General features: G+C 40.9%; 1 protein-coding gene across 1 annotated transcript in view; it reads right to left on the bottom strand.

Annotated features, from left to right (window-relative positions):
• Positions 1 to 22,942, bottom strand: part of phactr4b (phosphatase and actin regulator 4b) — a 53,292-nt gene extending 30,350 nt beyond the window's left edge. Inside the window, 2 exon segments of the mRNA XM_042314290.1 lie at positions 22,447 to 22,570; positions 22,790 to 22,942. Of these exon segments, the coding sequence (XP_042170224.1) occupies positions 22,447 to 22,541 (95 nt within the window). The 5' untranslated portion in view covers positions 22,542 to 22,570; positions 22,790 to 22,942.
• Between the last annotated feature and the right edge of the window lie 2,492 nt (positions 22,943 to 25,434).

Below are 25,434 nucleotides of genomic sequence, written 5' to 3'. Positions count from 1 at the left end.
TTATCACCAAAACCGATCAAAAATGAAATCAAGGACAATTAAGGGAGCAGGGGAACATAAATTGGCTACAATAATTACAAGGACTTTTCAAGCACCAAATTCAGGAAATGTCTGATTTTGAAGGTAGGCCGACTATTCATGTAATTTAATTTTTGAGCTCCAAATTCAGGTAGGCTACTTCTGGCCAATTGTATTGTTTAAAATTGCAGGTGTAACATGGAAAGCAAAATGTATGTCATGTTATTTCATTGCCAGATCATATTGTGAATAAGCCCACTAGGCTATTGAATAAGCCCACTAGCCCACTAGGCCTTGAACAGGCAGTTAACCCACTGTTCCTAGGCAGTCATTGAAAATAAGAATTTGTTCTTAACTAACTTGCCTAGTAAAATAAAGGTAAAAAAAAAAATAATAATAATAATGTTGCGCAATAGTCTATAGTCAATTGAGCACGATAGACTTGGTGTCCAATCCGAGGCACAATAACATGAAAACATGAAATTCTCGGTTAATCAAGCAGACAACAGATGATAAACATCAATTTGCTAGGGATATTAGATCCAACGTGGATCCAGGCATTGCTTATTCCTGTTACTAATAAGCACACACACCCATTAAGAAAATTACTGTAAAAACTGTAAAAAATCCCCTTGGATTGATAAGGAATTGAAAACTTGTATGGTTGAGAGGCAAAAGGTATGGCAAATAAGTCTGGCAGCCCAACTGATTGGCAAACATACTGCAAATGAAGAAATCATGTGACTAAGTTAAATAAAAATAAACTATACTATGAAAAAGATAAATATAAAGAATGATAGTAAAACATTTTTGAGCACTTAATATTGGGGGAGAAAAGAGAACTTGGCTCCCTCATTCATAGAATCAGATGGCTCATTTATCACAAAACCCACTGATATTGCTAACTACTTTAATGACTTTTTCATTTGCAAGATAAGCAAACTTAAGGATGACATGCGAGAATCAAAATGTTGACACGTCACATCCAAGCATATCCGACCAAATTATGAAAAGAATTGTACTATTGAATTCCCGTAAAGTCAGTGTGGAAGAGGTGAAAACAAATATTGTTGTCTATCAACAACGAGGGTCTGACACCGGGGTCTGACAATCTGACAATATTGCCACATTTGTAATGTAATCCTACTAGAAAGTGTGCACTCTCAGGATGGGGAGAGAAGCTAAAGTCATTCCGCTTCCCAAGAATAGTCAAGCCCCCCTTACTGACTCAAATAGCTGACCAATCAGCCTGTTACCAACCCTTAGTAAACTTCTGGAAAAAACTGTGTTTGACCACAATGCTATTTCACAGTCAACAAATTCACAACAGACTTTCAGCACACATATAGGGAAGGACACTGAACAAGCACAGCACTTACACAAACGACTGATGATTGGCTGAGAGAAATTGATGATTAAATGATTGTGGGGGCTGACTTGTTAGACTTCAGTGCAGCTTTTGACATTAGAGTTACTTGTCTAACAGAACACAGAGGGTGTTCTTTAATGGAAGCCCATCAAACAATCCAGGTAGAAGCAGGAATTCCCCAGGGTAGCTGTTTAGGCCCGGGCTTTTTTCAATGTTTACTTTACGACAACACTTAACAAAGAGATGCAGTTAGTTTCGGAATGGGTAGCAAGGAATAAGTTAGTCCTAAATATTTCCAAAACTAAAAGCATTGTATTTGGGACAACTCATTCAATAAACCCTAAAGCGCAACTACATCTCGTAATGCATAATATTGAAATAGAGCAAGTTGAGGTAACTAAACTGCATGGAGTAACCCTGGATTATAAACTGTCATGGTCAAAACATATTGATACAACAGTAGCTAAGATAGGGAGAAGTATGTCGATGATAAGGCGCTGCACTGCCTTCTTAACACTCAACAAGGCAGGTCTTACAGGCCCTAGTTTTGTCGCACCTGGACTACTGTTCAGTCGTGTGGTCAGATGCCACGAAGACGGACTTGGGAAAATTGCAGTTGGCTCAGAACAAGGCAGTACAGCTGGCCTTTAAAAATACACGGCGAACTAACAATAATGACATGCCTGTCAATCTCTCATGGCACAAAGTGGAAGAGAGATTGACTTCCTCATTACATGTTTTTGTAAGAAGCTGAAGGTACCCAGCTGTCTGTTTAAAATATTAGCACACAGTTCGGACACCCATGCATACCCCACAAGACATGCCACCAGAGGTCTCTTCACAATCCCCAAGTCCAGAACAGGCTATGGGTGGCGCACAGTACTACATAGAGCCATGACTAGATGGAACTCTATTCCACATCAGGTAACTGATGCAAGCAGTAGAATCAGATTTAAAAAGCAGGTAAAAATACACCTTATGGAACAGCGGGACTGTGAAGTGACAAACATAGGCACAGACACATGCATACACAGACACGATAACATACGCACTATACACACATGTACTCATGGATTTCACATATGTGGTAGTGGAGTATGGGCCTGAGGGCACACACTTAGTGTGTTGTCAATTCAGTAATGAATGTATTGTAAATGTTTTAAAAATTGTATAACTGCCTTAATTTGCCGGGCCTTAGCAGCAGCTAATGGGGATCCATAACAAATACAAGGTAAGGCGACTCTTTCGGTTATCAACAGCTTTGTAACAAGTTATCCAGTGTAGGAAATCCTCACTGGTACCTTAGTTTATAGAAAGACCCATAAATTCAATTTCTTGCATGAGTGATAGCGGGGTACTAGTGATAGCAGCGGGGGGTGGATAGTTATATATTGGGATATTATTATATGATATATTGTACCATTTTGACAATATCATTTTTGTGAATTTGCTTTACCTGCACCGAAATGTCATAACTTCTCAATTTTCTTTTTATAGGGAGGCAATTTGTTTTCAGCACTTTTATTTAACTGATCAAAACTTCTCATGGTACTCGTCTCTGCAGCAGACAGAGACCAATATGTTTGTAACATCGAATTGCAATAAAATCACAGTATTGAATTGCAATACATATAACATTGTGTGAATCGCAATACATATTGAATTGGCACCTAAGTATCAATTTCATACCGTGAGGGCCCTGGAAATTCCCAGCCCCACAAATGACTATCACTATACATTGTCCTTCTTTAATGAATAGTGTGTTAGTAACCCATATGACTACATGGGGAAAAGCCTGTTAAGACAATGTGATGGCTGTCATCCTGAGAGGCTCCATTGACCAGAGCTATAAACAAACACCATCCAATCAATGCCCTGCCGTGAGGTAATAATTCTGTCCAGGACACAGCCAAGTACAGGGTTCTACTGCTCTATTACACACAGACACACTTGCAATCATAAATGCATGACCACAGTCACACACAGCCATTACCTAGGCTAATAGTCTGTCTAGGACTCAGCTATGCAGAGGGTTCTACCGCTCACACAAACACTTCCCATCATCAGGCTACCATTTAATATGACTGATTACTCTCTTTCAGAAGCACCATTACCCCTTATGAGTTTCTATTGCTGTATGAGTGTAGGAACAAAGCTTCACTTTTCAACCACAAAAGGAAGCTAAAAGGGTAAAGGAATGAAACTGAACAAGTGGCAGTGACACCAGATAAGCCCCATCCTTTCCTTGAGTTCAGAGCCTGGGCTAAATGTACTGGACTTTTAACATTGAATGACAGGCAGTCACTGAATTATTGGACAAGGTGCGAAAGCACACACACACAACAGAGGCAGCAGACGTCAGGGTGGTTGAAGATGACGTTTCTCACACTCCTGACTCGCCCAGTACCACTGCTTGGTGAGTCACAGCAGAATCTGGAGCAGAGTGGCGAGCATTTCCCGATCTTAGAAAAGTGTGTGTGATCTTATACATCTCGTTATGCCCTCATATTTATTCTCAGCCTTTGAATGCATCACTGCATGTCATTTGTGCTCTCTCCCTCCAACGCTCTCTCTTCTTCTCATACTCACAGCACACCCTCAGGATGGTGCTTGTGGAAAAGGGATGAAAATGTTTCCCTTTTGAGTTTTTAACAGTCTCACTGCTGGGCAATAACGCTGCGCTCAATCAATGCTTTTCAGCGCCGCCACAAGTCTCACTGTGTCAAAGTCAGACAGTCCAGAGACTTCAATCACTCACTCTTCTACCACAGCGATGCCAGATATACACCACTTGTCTTTGACACATAACACGTCAGTCTCCAGTCCGACTACATCTGACCTCACACGGACTGTCAAGCAAGAAGGTGCGAGACCTGGCACACACATTGGTCAGTGATAGTCCTGACTAATTAGAGACCGTAATGATTTCCACCGTGGTGAGTAGCCGATTGACTCGATCCTGATGAACTCCGGGTCAGTGGTTGTCTTATAACTCATTCTGATCAGTTCCGATTGATATGAAAGATTCTCTTGCCGTAGCAAACAACCTGAGGTGACCCGCACAGACTAAACCCACAACAACCAACACAGACTAAACCTACAACAACTCTTCCTCGGAGGTTACTTTTAAGTCCTGCTATTGCCTGCACCCCTCTCCACACACACACACACACCTATCCCCCCTCCACAGTCAACAAGTACCAGGCATCACAGGTCAGAAAGCACAGGTCAGGAGGAATCACAAACTTGTTGTTGCTTGAGTCACTACTATATAATCATTTGTAGAGTGCACCACTTTCACTGGCTGGCACTCCACTAGCGATGATTCAATTACAACGCGAGCGGAAACGGGAGCAGCTGGCTTGGTTATGTGATCTTTAAATAGCAGCCCAGCCCACCTCCTCTCACTGCAGGGTTGCTTGGGTTTTTGGGAACAAATAGCCGCAAATAAAGTAGAGGAAAAATAGTTATCCCCAGTTCTCTATGCTTCACGAAGCCAACACTGAGCTCAGCCTATGACATGCATCTAGCGCTACACATCTAGAACTAGATATGCATTGCCAAGCACTGCAGTTGTCCAGAACCAGAGCTTAAAGCAGGTGGACCCAGTGCCATACTCACTGCTCTGGAAGGGCCTTTATGACAGATCTCTCCCCTGTCAAAGGTGTCTTGGAGCTGGGTGCGCAGTGGCAGACATACAGCCTCTCTGGTCCCTCTCGTGCGAATCTCTCCGATCAGCACCGCTCCCCAGCCCCCCCTCTCGGATACGGACAGAAGATAGAGTCTGTTCTCAATCCGGGCCAGCTACACGTCATCACCGCGCCTACCCCAGAATAGCACCACTCACCACAGGGACTTATGGCCCACTTTCCCAAGGAGCCCAAAAATGCTCCTCTCCTCTGAAAAACTTTACTTCTTCTCTCCACCTGACTAGAGCACTGTTCAACAGTAAGCTAGTGCAAATGGACCTTTGAAATTCACTGTTCTTCGGTCACTACGAGCAATGAGAATGTGTTTTTATCCTCTGCCCAAAAGGCAGAAGTAAGGACTCCACTCAATGTGGTATGTGGAAGTGAAGTTCCTGATTACAGTACATACAGTAGACAAGTTCTCTGGCTTGGACAGTTGTCATGTATCAGCATAATCTAGCTTGAAACCACACCTTTTGCATGGTCAGTATTTTCACCCAGCCATCTCCCAAGCTCCCTGCATCCCATATTTCCGTCCTCGTGCCGAAATGCACTTCCACTGTTAAAGCCAGTGAGTCTGCAGTCTCCGCACCCTCCACCCTGTTAGTGGACTAAGATGAGGGGTGAATAGAGTACATTAACTGACAGCGTTTCTGTTAGCCGGTAAAAATAAATACATGAAAAGCCGATAAAAATGCTCGGATAAATAATGCTTTTTAATTAATTGGTGTAAATACCAGTCGATGAAAATAAATTTCACCGCCATGCTTATCGGTCTATAGGTTAGTGTAATTAAATTGGCCTGTGTATTCGTTAGTCATCATGCATCTTATTTATCCAACACAACTATCATACGCACACGCGTACAGAGCCTATTTTGAGTGGGATTTCTTCTGCAGCTCATCAGCTGGTTGCTGCTAGAGTAAAACATGTACTTTTATAAGCCATTCATTGCGCCACAAATCCAAATCGCATGTTTAAAACAGTTTTATTGCACACTTAAGAGCTAAAAAAACCAATTCTAAACTGGTAATTGAAGCACGCCTCCCATTCAACATTCAAGTGCAGGCAACAGCCTATTAGTGCGTCACCCACCACTGCAATAGGAGCTGGAGGCTGTATGCATTTTGAAAACATACTTAATTGTTTGAAACCTTTTTCAAATAGCTTACTGTGAGGAACTATAGTTTAAATATTATAATTCGCAATTGTGACGACTCTCCCACTCTGTCTGCCATATTCTCTCTTTGTTATTTCCTTATTAGGATGCTGGTGGGCGGAGTTGGGAGGGTCGTCAGCTACATGGGAAACACCTGGGCCCGGTGTCACCCAGGATAAATACACCACTTCCCCATTCATGGAGGAGACTCTCTCCATGCAGACACCTTTATAGATTTGGTTGTTTTTCTTGGTGGTTTTTTGGTTGTTTGCTTTAGAACCTTTCAACACCCTGCATTATCACATTCATGCATGCAAAACACTCACTTACACTACTGATTACTGATTACAGACACCATTGTATATTATACTTAGTTACTTATTTAATAAATATATATTTTGTTACTCCTTATCTCCACGTTGTCTCCCTTTTGTTACGGGCTTTGAGCCGGTTCGTGACAGCAATGGATATACATTTTCTTTTAAATAAACACTTTCCTACAATTCCTGTGCAGCAGGCCAGGTACTTCTATGCGTGCTCAGGTGTGTGCACACTACCTCAACATTATCATCAGGAAAGAGAAACCAGACAAATGCTCAACGCTCATATGGAGCACACCAAACAAAAAACAATGAAAGAAATTTACAAATCTCAAATTATGGTTATGAAATAATCCAAAACTTATTTCTCACAAGTGTAGCTGGTTGTGAACTCTGCAAATAAAGTTTCCACTCCAAGAATGATTAAGGTAAATGACTAATTAATACATGAATTAACAGATTTTAAAATAATTTATGACAGGATAAGACAATCATAAGAACAATGTACACAAAACTCACAACACATTTGGACAAGACAGTTATCAGCAATGCCAGTGTAGCCTACAAAAATATAATAATCAATCATTTTAAGAAGCCTTCTGAAACTATCTTTTATGAATCTCCCTGCCAAGAAACCTGCTTGATCATGGTGGATATCTTGTATGACTTTTCTAACTCTCAAGGAAATAGATTGACAGTATACGGGCATCACAACCAAGTAACGTGAGGAGTCTCCAATTTAAGTTTAAATGGGTCTTTATATTGACCGTTCGCATCTTGCTTTAATAATAAGGAAATTAATCCCTCCTGTTGGCTCCTGGATTGGTTTACAGCACAAAAAGAATAGTAAGGGTTTCTTAAATTTCTGTGAAGAACATTTTACATACCGCAATTGGAATTCCATCTAAAACATGGGGAGTCTACCATTTTGAACGACTCAATGGCATAAAGTAATTCTTCCTCCATGATAAAACCTTCACCTAAAAGATGCTGCTCATCTGTACGTTTCAGGTGGGGGATATTCAATTTTTAAAAATCTCAAATAAAATGTTATTGGTCACATACACATATATATATAGCAGATGTTATTGGGGTGTAGCAAAATGCTTTTCTGTGAATACTTGTGAGATTTTAGGGTTGGCTTCTGTTTGAAATAATTTGTTCCTCCCATGATATTTTTTTCTGGAAATATTTCTCTGCTGAAAATGCATGAAGTATTTTTCACCATGCGGTTTTAGATTTACAGTATAGATGATAATCCCAACCACCTGTTGAAGTCTCTCTAGCTCTCTTTGTTTTCCATTGAGTAATTGTAATATTGTAATTTAAATCTTTAAAATAATTGTACATTTTTTAGTTTAGAGCAGGTATTCCCAAACTAGGGTAAGGTACGTGTAATGCCGTCAGGGGTACACCAAATTACATGTTTTTTAAATTAATTTTTTCACATTTTCAAACAGTCCATTTATATTTTCCAACGGGGTTAAACATTTGGGTGAGGTTTTATTCTCGCCTGAGAAGCCTCGTTTCACTGCCAAAAATACAATTAAAACCATCTAGCGTTCAGCGAAATGACATGTCAAATACAGGTAGCCTAGTCAAATAATTAACATCCAATCACATTAAGCGCTACTCTCTCGCAAGAATTCCACTAACGGTCCATATATAGCCAAACGTAGCTGCTGCTCATGTTGGTATCTGTACTGATGGTGCAAAAGCCATATGACAGGGAGACATAGTGGAGTGGTAAAGCACGTGCAAGCAGTTGCTACCGACGCCACTTGGGTACACTGCAGAATCCACCAAGAGGAACTTGCTGCCAAGGGAATGCCTGACAGCTTAAAATACGTTTTGGAAACTACAGTGAAAATGGTTAACTTTGTTAAAGGAAGGCCCCTGAACTCATGTATTTTCTGCACTATGCAATGATATGGGCAGCAACCATGTAACGCTTTTACAACATACAGAAGTGTGCTGGTTATCTAGGGGCAAAGTATTGACACGTTTTTTTTATTTATTGAGAGATGAGCTTAAAGTTTTCTTTACTGACCATTTTCACTTGTCTGACCACTTGCATGATGACGAGTTTCTCACACGACTGGCCGATCTGGATGATGTTTCTTCGCGGCTGAATGATCTGAATCTAGGATTACAGGGACTCTCCGCAACTATTTTCAATGTGCGGGACAAAAATTGATGCTATGATTAAGAAGTTGGAGCTCTTCTCTGTCTGCATTAACAAGGAAAACACAAGGTCTTTCCATCATTGTATGTTTTGTGTGAAAATGAACTCCAAGCTTACGGACAATGTCAAACGTGATAGAGTGAAGCACCTGAGTGAGTTGGGTAAGCAATTATGCAGGTATTTTCCTGAAACGGATGACACAAACAACTGGATTTGTTATCCCTTTCATGCCCTGCCTCCAGTCCACTTACCGATATCTGAACAAGAGAGCCTCTGTGAAAATGTTATTTAAAACAGATTTCTGGATAGGGCAGTGCTCAGAGTATCCTGCCTTGGTAAATGGCGTTGTCAAGACACTGATGCATTTTGCAACCACATACCTATGTGAGAGTGGATTCTCGACCCTCACTAGCATGAAAACTAAATACAGGTACAGACTGTGTGTGGAATATTATTTAAGACTGAGACTCTCTCCAATTACAACCCAACATTGCAGAGTTATGTGCATCCTTTCAAGCACACCCTTCTCATTAACCTGTGGCGAGTTATTCACAATTTTTGATGAAGAAATAAGGTTTTATATGTAGGATGGTTAAGCAAAGAGCAAAATGATTGATTATAATTATTATATTATTATTTGTGCCCTGGTCCTTTACACTGCGTGCACAATTATTAGGCAAATTGTATTCCTCATGATTCATTTTATTGTTGAACAAACACAATGCTCTCAGTCAATCCAAAATGTTATTGAACCTCAAACCTGAATGTTTAACAAAGGAAAAGTGAGTTGTCATCTTTCTCAGGGGAATATAAGTGTGCACAATTATTAGGCAACTATTAGTGTGCATAATTATTAGGCAACTAAATTACAAAAATAATTTATTCCAACTCACTTGTTTATTCTCAATTTTTAGAGTAAGTGTAACAAATAAGTAACACAATGATAATTAAATAACATTTTTGGCCTTTCAAAAACCAATAAAGCCACCCTTCTTTTCAATAACTGCCATGAGCCTTCCATCCTTAGAGTCTGTCAGTTTCTTGATCTGTTCACGATCAACTTTCGCTGAAGCAGAAACCACAGCCTTCCAAATGCTGTTCAAATAGATGTATTGTCTTCCCTCACTATAAATCTTACATTTGAGAAGGGCCCACAAGTTCTCAATAGGATTTAAGTCAAGTGAGGAAGGGGGTCAGGTCATTATTCGGGCATCTTTGAGGCCTTTACTGGCTAGCCAGCAGTGGAGTACTTGGATGCATGTGATGGAGCATTGTCTGGCATAAAGATCATGGCCTTCTTGAATGCTGAGGACTTCTTCCTGTACCACTGCTTGAAGAAAGTGTCAGTAGAAACTGGCAGTAGGTTTGGGAGTTGTTTCAGTCCATCTTCAACCCGAAAAGGCCCAACTACCTCACCCTTAAAGATAGCAGCCCATACCAGCACACCTCCTCCACCTTGTTGGCACCTGACTCAAAGTGGTACCCTGTGTCCATTACTGATCCAGCCACGGGCCCATCAAGTCACTAGTTTCATCTGTCCATAAAAATCTGTTTTTAGGTATTTCTTTGCCCAATCTTGACGCTTCAACTTGTGAATCTTATTCAGTGGTGGTCGTGTTTCAGCCTTCTTGACCGTGGCCATGTCTCTGAGCACTTGACACCTTGTACTTCTGGACACTCCAGGTAGGTTGCAGTTCTGGAATATGGTGGCACTGGAGGATAATGGGTTCCTGGTAGCTTGACGTTTAATTCTTCTCAAATCTTTTGAAGTTAATATGCACCTTTTCTTCTCCATGCGTTTCTTGCGCCCCAGTTGACTTTTTGCAACAAAACGTTTATTGTCCGGTGGTCACGCCTCAATAGTTTAGCTATTTCAAGAACGTTGCATCCGCCTGAAAGGCATTTTTGACTTTTCGGTGTCAGTTAAGTAATGAAGCTGCTTAAGGTTAAGGTAAAATTGCCCTAATAATTATGCACACTGTGTCCACTTTTCTCAGTTCTCTGATTAAGGTGTTACCTTGCATTGTTATTGGAGCCACGAACCCAAGGGGTTCATAAAGACTATTCACTGTGGACAGGATGCCTCTCAGCATAAAAGGCTTGAGAAGCTGTCTGTTTCCAGGTTCCAGGAAAGTCCCAGACTCCGTTGAAAGGGGAGATGATCCACTCCTAGGTCCAGATCTTTTAAGTCTTTTGCACGGTCCTCCATAGGGAAGGCTTCCATAACTGTTTTGCTATTGGATGCAATCTTGTGTAGTTTCATGTTGGACTCCACCAACATTGCTTGTGTTTTTCTTAGAATGATGATAGCTTCTTCTGTAGTAGCTACTGATGTCAGCCCATCATCGACATAGAAGTTCCTCAACTACATATTGCTTGTGTTCTGACCCGTGTTCCTTCTCACCCTGTAGCGCTGCTCGTCTCATGCAGTAGATGGCTTCGGCTGGTGAAGGGCTGTTCCCAAATACATGGACTTTCATCCTGTACTCAGTTATGTTTCTATCTGGGTTGTTGTCTTCATACCAGAGAAACCTTAAGTAATCTCTGTGATCCTCACGTAAACCAAAACAGTAATACATTTGCTGCACATCTGCCGTTAGTGCAATGCAATCCTTGCGGAAACGCATTAGGACACCCAAGAGTGTGTTGTTTAAGTCTGGACCACTGAGCAGAACATTGTTAAGTGACACGCCTTGACACTTAGCACTGGAGTCAAATACTACTCTTATTTGTTCAGGCCTTTGTGGATGGTAAACACCAAATTTGGGCAGATACCAACGTTCTTTGTCTCCCTCTAGTGGCTGTGAAGGTTCGGCTTGGTCGTTATCCAGCATCTTTTGCATGAAGTCAATAAAATGACGCTTCAGGTCAGGCTTTTTGTCTAAAGTCCTGCGAAGTGATGTGAGACGGTTCATGGCCTGCTCCCTGTTATTTAGGAAGGCGACATCTAGTGGGGCGAAAGGGTAGTGGAGCCACCCAGTTGTTTCCATCATCCTGGAAAACCTGTTTGTCCATAATGTCCAAGAAGGTTTTGTCCTCCACTGATGGTGCTGGTTTATCATCGTCTTGTGTTTTGTCGAACACGGAACATCCCAGGCTGTCTGTGTTCACAGTTGTGCTTGGATGTCTCGAGTGCACTGTAGAGGGAGAGATGTGTTTCCGAGCTACGCTGTTGTAGTTCTCTTTTACCTGGATGATGTCAGGGCAAGGGCTCAGATAGGATGTGCGACCATTTTGAAGTATGTTTGTCCTGAACACGTTAACATTGGCTGGTCGGTGAGCCGTTCCCAGACAGACCTCACCCACGATGACCCACCCGAGGTCGAGTCGCTGTGCATAAGGAGTGTCGTGGGCCCCATTGATTTGCTCTCGTACCTTGTGTACCCTTAAGATGTCTCGTACTAAGGGCAGGAGGATGGGAGTGTCTGGGTCCGCAGCTGGAATTTTGTCCATAACTGGTTGCAGATGGGGATGATGATACACAATGTCGGGAGAGGGACTCTCCATCATATCGTCTGGCATCATATCACACTCTATCAGAGTAGGGAGAGTGAGCTGCATGTGTCCATCTATAGACTCCACCATGAAGTTGACGGCTCTCCTGCCTGAAGTCTCTGTTACCCCAGAACACGTCTTCATGGTGTATGGAGTAGAGTTGTCATTGATGTTGAAGATATTGAAAAACTCTTGTCTTGGCCAGAGATTTGCTACTCTGTTCATCAAGCACTACATACATTTTGACAGCTTTCTCTCTTTTCCCAGCCGGACAAGCTTTGACTAGGCATATTTTTGAACATGATCTTGGATTAACTGCCTCACCACAGATCTCCGTACACTTTGAGGTGACTGACAGAAGAGCATCGTCACCTTGCTCCCTGCCATGCTCTGTCTCTGCTGTAGCGGTGTCTGTATTTGAAGGGGCTGGGCCTGGATGCAGAGCAGCAAGATGTCTGTCGCTGTCGCACTCAGAGCACTTGATTGACACCTTACAGTCTTTAGCTCTGTGCTGAGTTGACCCACAACATCGTAAACAAATGCCATTCTCTTTTAGATATGATTTGCACTCATCTAGTTTTGTATCTAAACCCACAACACTTGAGGCTTGTTATGTATTGGGCAGTGATGGTCAGGGTTTTGTCTTACTGGGTTTGGTTTGGCAATCTGAGGTCTCAGATGACATCTGTTTTGTATACAGTCACAGGTGTCTTGCTGCTGTACCTGGCAGGTTTCTCACTTTTCATAGACACCTGGTTAGTTGAGGTGTAGAGGGTGAAACTGGGGTCATTTCTAATTTTCACCTAGGTTCCTGATGAATCTCGAGAATAACGAGAATGGTGGGAATGCTACCCGATAGTCCTCCTTGTATTTGGATCCCTGTGCAATCCATTTTTCTTGTAAACTGAATGGAAGTTTCTCTACTATAGGGTTTACTCCCCGAGATGTGTCCAGATAAGCGAGGCCTGGAAGGTACCCTTCTACTTTAGCACACTCCAGTTCGAGAAGAATGTAACCTAGTTCTCTTTGTTTGTGATTGTCTTTGTTAGCCAGTTTTGGAAAATCAATTTTCTTCAACAGTGTATCCTCGATCACTTCGGGTGTACCATAGCACTCTTCTAGTCGTTGCCAGACCATGTTAACTTCTTGGATATAGGGGGCGCTCTTAATTTATGGATTAAAAAACGTGCCCGTTTTAAGCGCAATATTTTGTCACGAAAAGATGCTCGACTATGCATATAATTGACAGATTTGGAAAGAAAACTGACGTTTCCAAAACTGCAAAGATATTATCTGTGAGTGCCACAGAACTCATGCTACAGGCGAAACCAAGATGAAACTTCAACCAGGAAATGGGCAGAATTTTTGAGGCTCTGTTTTCCATTGTCTCCTTATATGGCTGTGAATGCGCCGGGAATGAGCCTGCCCTTTCTATCGTTTCTCCAAGGTGTCTGCAGCATTGTGACGTATTTGTAGGCATATCATTGGAAGATTGGCCATAAGAGACTACATTTACCAGGGGTCCGCCCGGTGTCCTTTGTCTAAATTGGTGCGTAATCTACAAGCTGCACGCAGTCATCCAGTGATTGAGAGGAGAGGAGGCTTTCAACGAACGATATATCATGAAGAGATATGTGAAAAACACCTCGAGGATTGATTCTAAACAACATTTACCATGTTTCAGTCGATATTATGGAGTTAATTTGGAAAAAAGTTAGGCGTTTTGATGACTGATTTGTTTTTTTTTGGTAGCCAAACGTGACACACCAAACGGAGCGATTTCTCCTAAACAAATAATCTTTCAGGAAAAACTGAGCATTTGCTATCTAACTGAGAGTCTCCTCATTGAAAACATCTGAAGTTCTTCAAAGGTAAATGATTTTATTTGAATGATTTTCTGGTTTTTGTGAAAATGTTGCCTGCTGATGCTAACGCTAAATGCTACGCTAGCTATCAATACTGTTACACAAATGCTTGTTTTGCTATGGTTGAGAAATCTGAGATGACAGTGTTGTTAAGCCCTGCTGTTGCGTTGAAAATATGGACAAATCTAATTCTGTTTGCTTGCTCAGACGACTCTGCCCCTAGCCACTTGGTAATTAGATCTAACTCTTCCCTGGCTGATAAATTCAAGTCTCTGGTCGCATTGAGAAAGGATGCTTTCCATGCCCAATAATTGTCAGGGCGATCATCAAACTTCAGGAGTCTCACGGCGTAGGAGATACTTGATGAGGTCTGGTGCCACTTGTGACTCAGGGAAGCTTTGTGTGTGTGACTGGAAGTGGGCTTGCTTTCCATTTCCACCAAAGAAATACAGCTAACGACATACATGAAAGGCATTGCAATTTGTGTGAGTAAATGCAACCAACCAACATTATGTAAGCAACTATCAATAACAAGAGTATCACCATTAACTAAATGCTTGAATCGAACTTACAAATATTTTCCAAGGCTGAAGCGTGACAAGAAATAACTACACTGAAAGACCTGCACCGTAGCGTTGTTTTTAGCTGCTTCTATGCGTGCAGAACAAATTCTCTACTTCCTGTTTGCGTAGTCTTTCTAAGTACCAGAAATCTCCACTAGGGGGCGAATAACACCATGGAACACAATGAAAATACATTTGAACCATTGTAATAAAATAATCTGTTACCTTCTAACAGGATGGCAGCACACCTTGATATAAAGGTGTTATTCACTTTCACCACACCCTCCCTCATTTCACAAATACATATCACCTGAAAATTATGAAATCCAATAAGCATTCAAGTTTATATGATTTGGAGTTGGAAAATGTGCATAGAAATAATGATAATATCAGAATACTCACTTGCAGTTGTGCACGCAGTGTAAGAGCTCATTGTCACTTCCCACAAGCCGGGTTGTGACAAAAACTCACTCATTCTTATGTTTAATAAATGTATTGTATAGTGTGTGGCAGGCTTACAATGATGGCAAAAAACAACATTTGAGAGTGCGCTGACCCTGGTGCTAGAGGGGTACGCAGCTCGAGGTAGAATGTTTGAAGGTGTACGGGACAAAACTTTTGGGAACCACTGGTATAGAGCAATGATTTCCTCTGTTAAAAAGCTTTTCCTTGGCAAAAACATTTTCTTTCTCCAAGAGGCATGTTTAATCACATGTCCACAAAGTGCATTTGATGGCATCCCATACAATATGTGGACCAGCTGAGTCTGTATCGCGATTAAATGATGTAACAAAAAAACAAAAAAATAAGTTAATAAAATTCACATCCTCCAGTTAGGATTGGTTAAACTTCCAAAACCCTGGACCTCTTGGGAATTCCTCACTGACAAGTTGGATTGTAATAACAGTGGTTTGAACGTAAACGTTCTGCAATAACAGTTTGATACCTTAGAAGTGAGTGAAAAGGAAATAAAATTTAAAAATAGTCTCGCCTTTTCCCTTCTTCACCAAGTATATCTAATTGACTGGGGATTTGAAATATCCAGATATCTACTAGATCCAGAGAGGATACAGTTGAAGTCAGAAGTTTACATACGCTTAGGTTGGAGTCATTAAAACTAGTTTTTCAACCACTCCACAAATATCTTGTTTACAAACTATAGTTGGTTAGGACATATACTTTGCACATGACACAAGTAATTTTCCCAACAATTGTTTACAGACAGATTTCACTGTATCACAATTCCAGTGGGTCAGAAGTGTACAGTCGTGGCCAAAAGTTGAATGACACAAATATACATTTTCACAAAGTCTGCTGCCTCAGTTTGTATGATGGAAATTTGCATATACTCCAGAATGTTGTGAAGAGTGATCAGATGAATTGCAATTAATTCCAAGTCCCTCTTTGCCATGCAAATGTACTGAATCCCCCCAAAAACCATTTCCACTGCATTTCAGCCCTGCCACAAAAGGACCAGCTGACATGTCAGTGATTCTCTCGTTAAACACAGGTGTGAGTGTTGACGAGGACAAGGCTGGAGATCACTCTGTCATGCTGATTGAGTTCGAATAACAGACTGGGGGCTTCAAAAGGAGGGTGGTGCTTGGAATCATTGTTCTTCCACTCAACCATGGTTATCTGCAAGGAAACACATGCCGTCATCATTGCTTTGAGCAAAAAGGGCTTCACAGGCAAGGATATTGCTGCCAGTAAGATTTGACTTAAATCAACCATTTATCGGATCATCGAGAACTTCAAGGAGAGCGATTCAATTGTTTTGAAGAAGGCATGGGGGGGCGGGGGGGTGGCAGGGTAGCCTAGTGGTTAGAGCGTTGGACTAGTAACCGGAAGGTTGCAAGTTCAAATCCCCGAACTGACAAGGTACAAATCTGTCGTTCTGGTACAAATCTGTCGTTGTCTTGGCTGTGCGCTTAGGGTCGTTGTCCTGTTGGAAGGTGAACTGTCACCCCAGTCTGAGGTCCTGAGCACTCTCAAGCAGGTTTTCATCAAAGATCTCTCTGTACTTTGCTCTGTTAATCTTTTGCTCAATCCTGACTAATCTCCCAGTCCCTGCCACTGAAAAACATCCCCAAAGCATGATGCTGCCACCACCATGCTTCACCGTAGGGATGGTGCCAGGTTTCCTCTAGACGAGACGCTCGACATTGAGTTCAATCTTGGCTTCACCAGACCAGAAGATCTTGTTTCTCATGGTCTGACAGTCCTTTAGTTGCCTTTTGGCAAACTCCAAGCGAGCCGTCATGTGCCTTTTACTGAGGAGTGGCTTCCGCCTGGAAGAGTGTTGCAGAGACGGGATAATCTTCCAGAAGGACAACCATCTACACAGAGGAACTCTGGAGCTCTGTCAGAGTGACCATCGGGTTCTTGGTCACCTACTTGACCAAGGCCCTTCTCCCCCAATTGCTCAGTCTGGCCGGGCGGCCAGCTCTAGGAACAGTCTTGGTGGTTCCAAACTTCTTCCATTTAAGAATGATGGAGGCCACTGTGTTCTTGGGGATCTTCAATGCTGCAGACATTTTTTGGTACCCTTCCCCAGATCTGTGCCTCGCCATAATAATGTCTCGGAGCTCTACGGACAATTCCTTCTACCTCGTGGCTTGGTTTTTGCTCTGACATACACAGTCAACTGTGGGACCTTGTATAGACAGGTGTGTGCCTTTCCAAATCATGTCCAATCAATTAAATTTACCACAGGTGGACTCCAAGTTCTAGAAGCATCTCAATGATGATCAATGGAAACAGGATGCACCTGAGCTCAATTTTGAGTCTCATAGCAAAGGGTCTGAACAGGTACTTCTGTTATTTATTCTAAAAATCTGTTTTCACTTTGTCATTATGGGGTATCGTGTGTAGATTGACGAGGAAAAACAATTATTTAAGCTGTTTTAAAATAAGGCTATAACTTAACAAAATGTGGAAAAGGGGAAAGGGCCTGTATTCTTCTTGAATGCACTGTACAAACTCCCCAATCACTCGTCCTTAGCTAGTGTGACAACCAAATGACGGGGATTAATGGTACATTTACTAATGGTGACATATGTAAAAATGGAGAATCAATAAAACAATGAATGCGAAGAATTGTCGGGATACAGCTAAACCATCCTGGAGAGAGACACCTATATCGTCGCCACACACCCCTCCCCTTCTTGTCTCAACTTTTAAATGATAATAAAGACACATTATCTTCACAAGTTTTTTTGATGCTTTTCACTGACAGCCGCAATTCAATAATCAGCTATGCCTATTGCCACTCACGATGCCCAAATAGGCACAGGCCTACGAACTTGTACCTCCACAGCTATTTTTTTCAAGAGGCTAATGATGCTCGACTCCGCAGGCTAAGTCATGCTTTCTGATGAAGTATTTTGAATGATTTTATTTCTCTGTTTAGTAAATAATTTTATTTTGGCAAATGTATTTCCATTTACTTCCCCAATGGACCCACCACTATGCCATTTCTCTCCTGTTCTATTGGTTTTCATATCAATTTTATTTTGTTGTCCAGAAGCCAAAAGCCACAATCCCATTCATATTAGCAAGCCATCTGAGTTGTTGTATCTTTAGAATCACCCTCTTTCAAAGTTTCTGACAGAGATTTTCATCTCTGCTATCAGGTGTACTGTTTAAAATGGGGTTTTCCCACAAATTGCATTGTGGCCAATTTTTGAAAAGGATGTTTTATTGGCTGCTTCATTACGAGTTGCATCTTCTGTTAAAATGCATTACCATAATCTAAATGTGATTTCTGTCATTCTGAGAACCGTGTGTGGACGCCCTAATGGGTTATGCACACAATGTGTCAGGTACATTTCTCAAAATGTCCTGTCACGTTGTCTGGCGCAACATTTTCCTAACAGAAACCCTGGCTGAGAGCTATTGAAGTGGCTTGTCAGAGACCCGTCTCCTATTTGGTCTAACTGAATCATGCCCAGCTGATGGGTTAAGCATCCTGCTCTGCTTATAATGGCCCATTACCCATTGCAGTGCATTCCAATAGGATGTGGCGAGCACTGCAAGAGCACTGAGACAGCTTTTTCACTGACAGGCAAATGAACTTCAAGACCTCTCAAGCCCAAATAGTCAGCATCAGATAATGAGATACATTTTATGGGGCAGGTATTGGAGGTGGCTAACACAGACACACGGGAACAAGCCCCACTAGTTCATGTAGAAAATATGAAATAGGGCCTCCCGAGTGGCGCAATCCCTCTTCCGAGTCCGTACAGGAGCTGAAGCGATGGGACAAGACTAATTATCAATTGGGGAGAGAAGGGGCGGCAACAAAAAAAAAAAAGAAAAAAAAGAAAAGCGATTAAATCATGTGCACTGAAGAGGGAAATATACTGAACATGTAAAGTGTTGGTCCTATGTTTCATGAGCAGAAATAAAAGATCCCAGAAATTGTCCATACACACAAAAAGCTTATTTCTCTCAAATGTTGTATACAAATTTGTTTACATTCCTGTTAGTCAGCATTTCTCCATTACCATCTGAAAGGTGTGGTATATCAAGAGGCTGATTAAACAGCATGCACATTGCCCTCACCGGGATTTATTTTATTTTAAATATATTTCTTGTACAATATATTGATTGGCATTTCTTTTTTTACAATTTAACAATCATCAAAATATGACACAGATAATGCCCCGTTATTCCTTCCACCTACACAAAACACCATGCTACATGGGAGCACATCGTGCAAAATCCTTCCCTCACCAACACAGGAACACCCCCCTCCCTCCCCTCTACTGGTATTAGTTTCACTGACCTCTTGGAACTACCCATCCCGGATCCGGGAGAATTGTCATCAACTACACTAATTAGCATAGCACAGCAGTCAAATAATCTTACGAGAAAATATTCATATTCATGAAAATTAGTTACAATGTAATGCCTAACCTGTAGGTACTTGAAGAAATTAGTTTAGGCAACTGAAAATGAGATGCCAGTTGTTGAAAGGAAAGTAGTTCACCTTCTCCATAGAGATTACCAAATGATTTAATTCCTTTGTTGAACCAAGAACATGTAATACCATTTCTCAGGGATTTGGGTAAAATGGGGTTATTATAGAAAGGTGTTAGTTCATATATAGATCTAAGCCCTTCTGTTTGTTTACAGACTTCAACCTATTTATTTAAAGTGTTTTTAATGACCGGGTTGTTTATGAGACCTAGCAAAGCTTTAGGTGGGCTAATATGAGGTATAGATGCCAATGGAGCAGAGGTCTGACACTCTTCCTCCATCTGTCTCCAAGAGGGTGAACTTGTTGTTGTATCTTGCCATACCCACACAGCCTTTAACTGAGATGCCCAGCAATGCAACTGGAAGTCAGGTAGAGTAAGTCCTCCTTCTGAGTTTGGTTTGCATAAAGTTGTGAGTTTCACTCTGGGGGGGGAGGGTCCCTTTCCACAGAAATGAAGAAACCTTCCTATTAAGTTGTTTGGAAAAAAACTTTGGGAATAGGAAAGGGCAAGGTTTGAAAAGGGTACAAGAATTTTGGTAATATATATATCTTATTTGTCTACACAATTGACCCGCCCAATAAGAGAAATTTGTAAATCCCGCCATCTATCCAATTCTTCCCCAACCTTTTTGAGAAGTGGAGTATAGTTCAGTTGATATGTCTTAATAGTTTCAGAAGGAATTTGCAATCCAAGATATGTCATTTTCTGTGGTTTCCAAGAAAACGGCAGGTCTAAGATTGGGATCTGCATAGCTGCCCTGTTAAAAGGCATTAGTATACTCTTTGATAGGTTTATATTATATCCTGAAAAGGTACCATATTCTTTCAGGATGTCAACTAATGCTCGGAGTGAAATTTCTGGGTCAGTGAGGTAATGCAAAATTTCGTCGGCATATAGCAAGACCAGATGTTCACACCCACCTATACGACCACCATGGATGGATGGATGAGATCTAAAAGCTTCTGCCAGTGGCTCTATAGCCAAAGAAAAAAGGAAAGGACTAGCGGGACAACCCTGTCTTGTGCCACGTGAGAGAGAACTGTGAGGAAATGTTTCCATTAGTCAGGATCTGAGCTACCGGACATTTGTACAGTAATCTAATCAGACCAACATACTTCATTCATCCTCTGTAAAACTTCAAACAGGTAGTTCCATTCTAAGCGGTCAAAAGCTTTTTCCGCATCTAATCTAATGAAGCCGCCACTACAGATTCTTGGTCATTCTCTACATAATGCAAAATATTAAATAATCTGATATTATCAGGAGATGAGTGGTTTCTTACAAAGCCTGTTTGGTCCATATCAACCAAGTCCGGAAGAACCTTCTCCAATATAAGAGCTATGAGTTTCGCAAAAATATTTTATGAAGTGTTCAGAGATATTGGTCTATATGACCCACAAAGCAGAGGATCTTTCCCAGGTTTTAACAAAACTGTGATCAGTGCCTGTTCAAGTGTGTCTGGGAGATTTTCTGTCTCTATGGCAAAATTAAAACATACTGCAAAGAGGCTCAATTAGTTTGGGTAAAAAGGATTGATGGATTCCCTATTCAATTCTGTCTAACCCTGGTGATTTTCCCCCAGCAGTGTTGAAAATGGATTCCCTAATTTCCTCTGATGTAATCTCTTTCTCCAAGTGCTCTCTATCCTCATCAGTTAAATTTTTTACATTGAGATTGTTCAAAAACGTATGCATTGTGGCAGGGACATCTCCTTCAGACTTGTACAATGTTTCATAAAACTCCCTGAAGACTAGATTCATTTCCTCAGGACTGTGAACAACTGTGTTATTTGGGTAGCTTAATAGAGCTAATAACTCTACTAGCATCCTCTCGTCGTATCTGCCAAGCAAGCAACTTTCCTGCTTTATCTCCATGTTCGTAGTAGTTTTGTTTTCCTAAGAGCATTTTCCACTTTATGGGTCATCAGGGTGTTATATTCCAATCGCTTTGAGTCTAATTTTTGTAGAGTTGAGTTGTCAAATGTTACACTGTGTTCATTTTCCAGATCAGTAATTTCATTCTCCAACGAATTTACTTGAGCCTTATACATCTTACGAGCACCTGAACTAAAGGATATGATTTGTCCCCTCAGATATGCAAGGAGAGCTTCCCATAAAATTATGGGGGAGGCAGAGTTGTTATTGGTGCTAAAAAAATATGTCTGAGTGTTCAGAAATGTTACAAATGTTGGATTATTTAGTAAGTATGTGCCAAAGTATGTGTCAATCTTCTTGAGGGTGGCTGTGCTCTACTGACTGGTACTGAAGCCAGCAGGGCAGAATAATCTGATATACATCTTGGTAAATACTTACACCCAGTAGTTAAACTTCCTTTGGCTGCAGGAATAAGAGATGCTCTTATTCTCCATGGACTTTACAGTGTCCCAAAACTTTTGGGAGTTAGAGCTACAGGATGCACATTTCTGTTTGAAAAAGCTAGCCTTTGCTTTCCTGATTGACTGCGCATGTTGGCATAGCCTACTCAGTTTAGCCTATTGTGCATATCAAAGGAAGCCGCAGCAACATTTCTAACTGTTGCTAATGGCTGAACGGGTGGGCAAATGATGGACCTTCAGAAAACCAACCGCATAGATAGCTATAGCGGTTGTTTTCAAACTAATTAAGTAGCCAACAAGTTCTGGTTAACCTACTTAGCAACGGGCTATTTCGTCAACTGTAGCCTATCATTCTTGCAACAAAAAAAACGAATTGAATAGACAACGCAGTTGTAATCAACCCACAGGGATGAAAAATAGTCACCACATATCTAAAAATCACAAACAGCAGCCTGTAGCTCACCTCTTTGTAGGAGAAAGAGACTTGCTAATTGCTACCCAGTGTAACATCACCGCTCCATCCCACTGATAACATCTAGAGAGCATCATCACGCGCATCCATTGTGCTTGAACGCCAACAGAGCAATCTATGGAGATCAAGCCAAGGTGGAAAATACACAATCACTGATTTACCCGGTAAAAACAAAATAAATACTAATAAAACATGTAATTTGTGAAAAAGTTATTACAAATCTATATTTTCAATGGCAATGGAATTGTCTCAGTGATTGCCAAGTTAAAAACACGTGCATTGTGTTTTGCAGGGAATTATTCCATCTCTGTTTATATACCATGTTACTTCATACCTCACATACCTTCTCTCCTGACTCATGAATTGCCCTCCTCTTGTTTGGAAATCGGTTATAGTCGATTTAATATAGCTAGAATATAGCTAGGCTACTCAGCCATTTCCTCACCAAACACTTTTTCCCAGGGCCCCATCGAAACTTTTTTTTTTACCGGAATGACCGGAAACAACCTGGAGGGCATTTCGGTAGTAGTAGTTCTTGTGTAAAACCGCAGCCAAGAGCATCTCAATGGCCTACTATGTGTGGTAGTCGCAAATCGAATCTGCCTTGGATTAAAAAGACTTCAATACCCAGCAAGCATTGTAAGGAAAATGGTCCAAAGCGCACTGTTTTAACTGTTTTCGTAATCTAAAATCATTGATGTTCCTAAATGAAATAACGCATTACAGCTGACTGTTAAAATACAGTATTCTTTGTTTCAATGTGAGCGATGTTTAATTCAATATTTTCATATTTTTATCATCACTAAAGACCATAATAATATGCTGGTAACTTGGTCTCATAAGCTTTCAGAGCAACTTGAGCACACATGGAGCATGGACAACTCTAAAGATAAATGTGTTTTAAGAACTTTTGATGAGTCAAGATTGAAATATTTTTTTAAGCAAAAGACAAAGCTCTTGATGTACTAACTAGAACCATAATGTGTTCGATGACTGTCCCTGTAGGAGAACACATGTTTGGTTCCAGGTAGAACCCTTTTTGGGCTGGGTAGAGCCCCTTTTGGTATCAGGTAGATCCTTTTCACCAATATGAACTAAATGTGTTCTACCTTGAACCAAAAAAGGGTTCTCCTACAGGGACAACTGCAGAACCTGTCTGAACCCTTTTTCTAAGAGTGTGCAGGTGTAGGCATAAGTCTTACTTCATGTCAAATAATTGTATTCTTGTGTCATATGTAACAAATATATAGAACGTGTCATATCAACTGTAATAGCCAAATTGTTGCCATGAATAGAACAGACATGTAATTAAGTCAGATACTGTGAAGAGAATTTTTAGATTGAAGGTAAATTGGATTGAATCAAAGTAGGCTACCAAGTAGGCTACAGAATAGCTAAAGCCTGTATACTCTCTGCAAGCTTCAGCTTCAATTTACATTGGACATACAGCCTCATCTAGTGGCTGAATGGTAGTAAATCGTTTACTTTCCCCTGAACATTCTGCTTATTTTCTTATTGTTATAGTCATACTCTAGGAATGATCTTGTGCCAGTGGGATGTGATGTGAAGGAAAGGCAGGAAGGAAGGACTAAAAGAGTATAAAACAAAGGGTTGGATCAGCTGGAAACTGCGGCAGAACATTACAAATACACTACTGTTTTTATTGACCATAATAGATTTCAGGGGAATAACTTTTGGTAAAACAGAACTCCTCAGTTTCCATAATCACAATTTAATGTATATACATTTTTTGCCTAAATGCCATATTTCTTATTGGAAGGTTTATGTGAGGACACTGAATTGAAAACAGATCATAAGAGAACATGTTTTTCCTTTGGTTAAAAATAAATAATAGATTTTTCCTGGACAAAGGAATGCAATGATGAATACTGAAAGCTAACATTTTAACCTTTACAACATGCACATCTGATCGAAGTTAGTTCTTTACATCTAGAACTGAATGGAGGACAATTTTTAAAATACATATTCTTAGTATTTTGAAACCCGTTATGCACTTGACTAAATCATTGTAAATAATGTGTACAGAGCTGCCTGTCAACAACTTTTCCATGTAACTTCCTCAAGGAAGAAGCATTTTTAAGTCTATAAATCTGATTCCAGCTTGATGCTTGTTCTTAGATCGAGACATTATAAAGTAATCAGGCATTGGGCAGTATTACACCTCCTTAGATATGAGCATGTGCCCTTTCCTCTGATAACATTGCCATGCCTCTCTCTGCCTAACAACAAGCTTAAGTACAGTATAGTAGAGTTAGGCTCTCTACTGTATTTATTTTTTCTTCAGAACTCTGAGGTGTTGATGGAACACTGCAGCCGGATGTTTTGTCCAACATAACAAAACATGAGCTGGTTCCCAGGTGTTAGAAAAACAGAACATAGTGAAACCAGAGACAGATATGTGTTGTGGGTTGTTTCAGGTTTTCTTGTGCTGTAATCAGGTTGCCTTTGCATGTTATGAGACATGATTTATTCCGGTAGTCCTCCTACATACTTGTAACAATAATAGTATGCAGCGGGTAGAATGGATTAGGCCACAATCTAGGCAGGAATGTCTATGTTCGGGGGACCAGGCTATCTGCAGAGGATTTGATCACTGGCTGCAGCTGGATAGCAGGACAACCAGGGCTGGCTCCAGGCATAAGCGATAAGTGGTCGCTTAGGGTCCCCAGGCGTTAGGGGTCCCAAGACCCCCCAAAATATATATATATTTTTTTAAAGAACTTATTTGGAGTGAACTTATTGTTTATATTAGAATAGTAGAAAACACAAGGTGCAATTTCGAAATTTGGTTGTGCATCAGCAGTTTTTCTCTTGTTATATCAGTCACTCAATTAGCCATATCAGCTAACAATGTTTTGATAGGTAAGTTAGTCCAGCCATCTATCTACTGTAAACTGGTAGTAATCATGTCCGAATACCGGTGGCACGCAGAACGTGATTTCCAGGGGGCCTGTCATG

The sequence above is a fragment of the Oncorhynchus tshawytscha genome, linkage group LG03, assembly GCF_018296145.1.
Source record: "Oncorhynchus tshawytscha isolate Ot180627B linkage group LG03, Otsh_v2.0, whole genome shotgun sequence".
Classification (NCBI taxonomy): Eukaryota; Metazoa; Chordata; class Actinopteri; order Salmoniformes; family Salmonidae; genus Oncorhynchus; species Oncorhynchus tshawytscha.
This window is presented reverse-complemented; position numbering and strand designations above follow the sequence as displayed.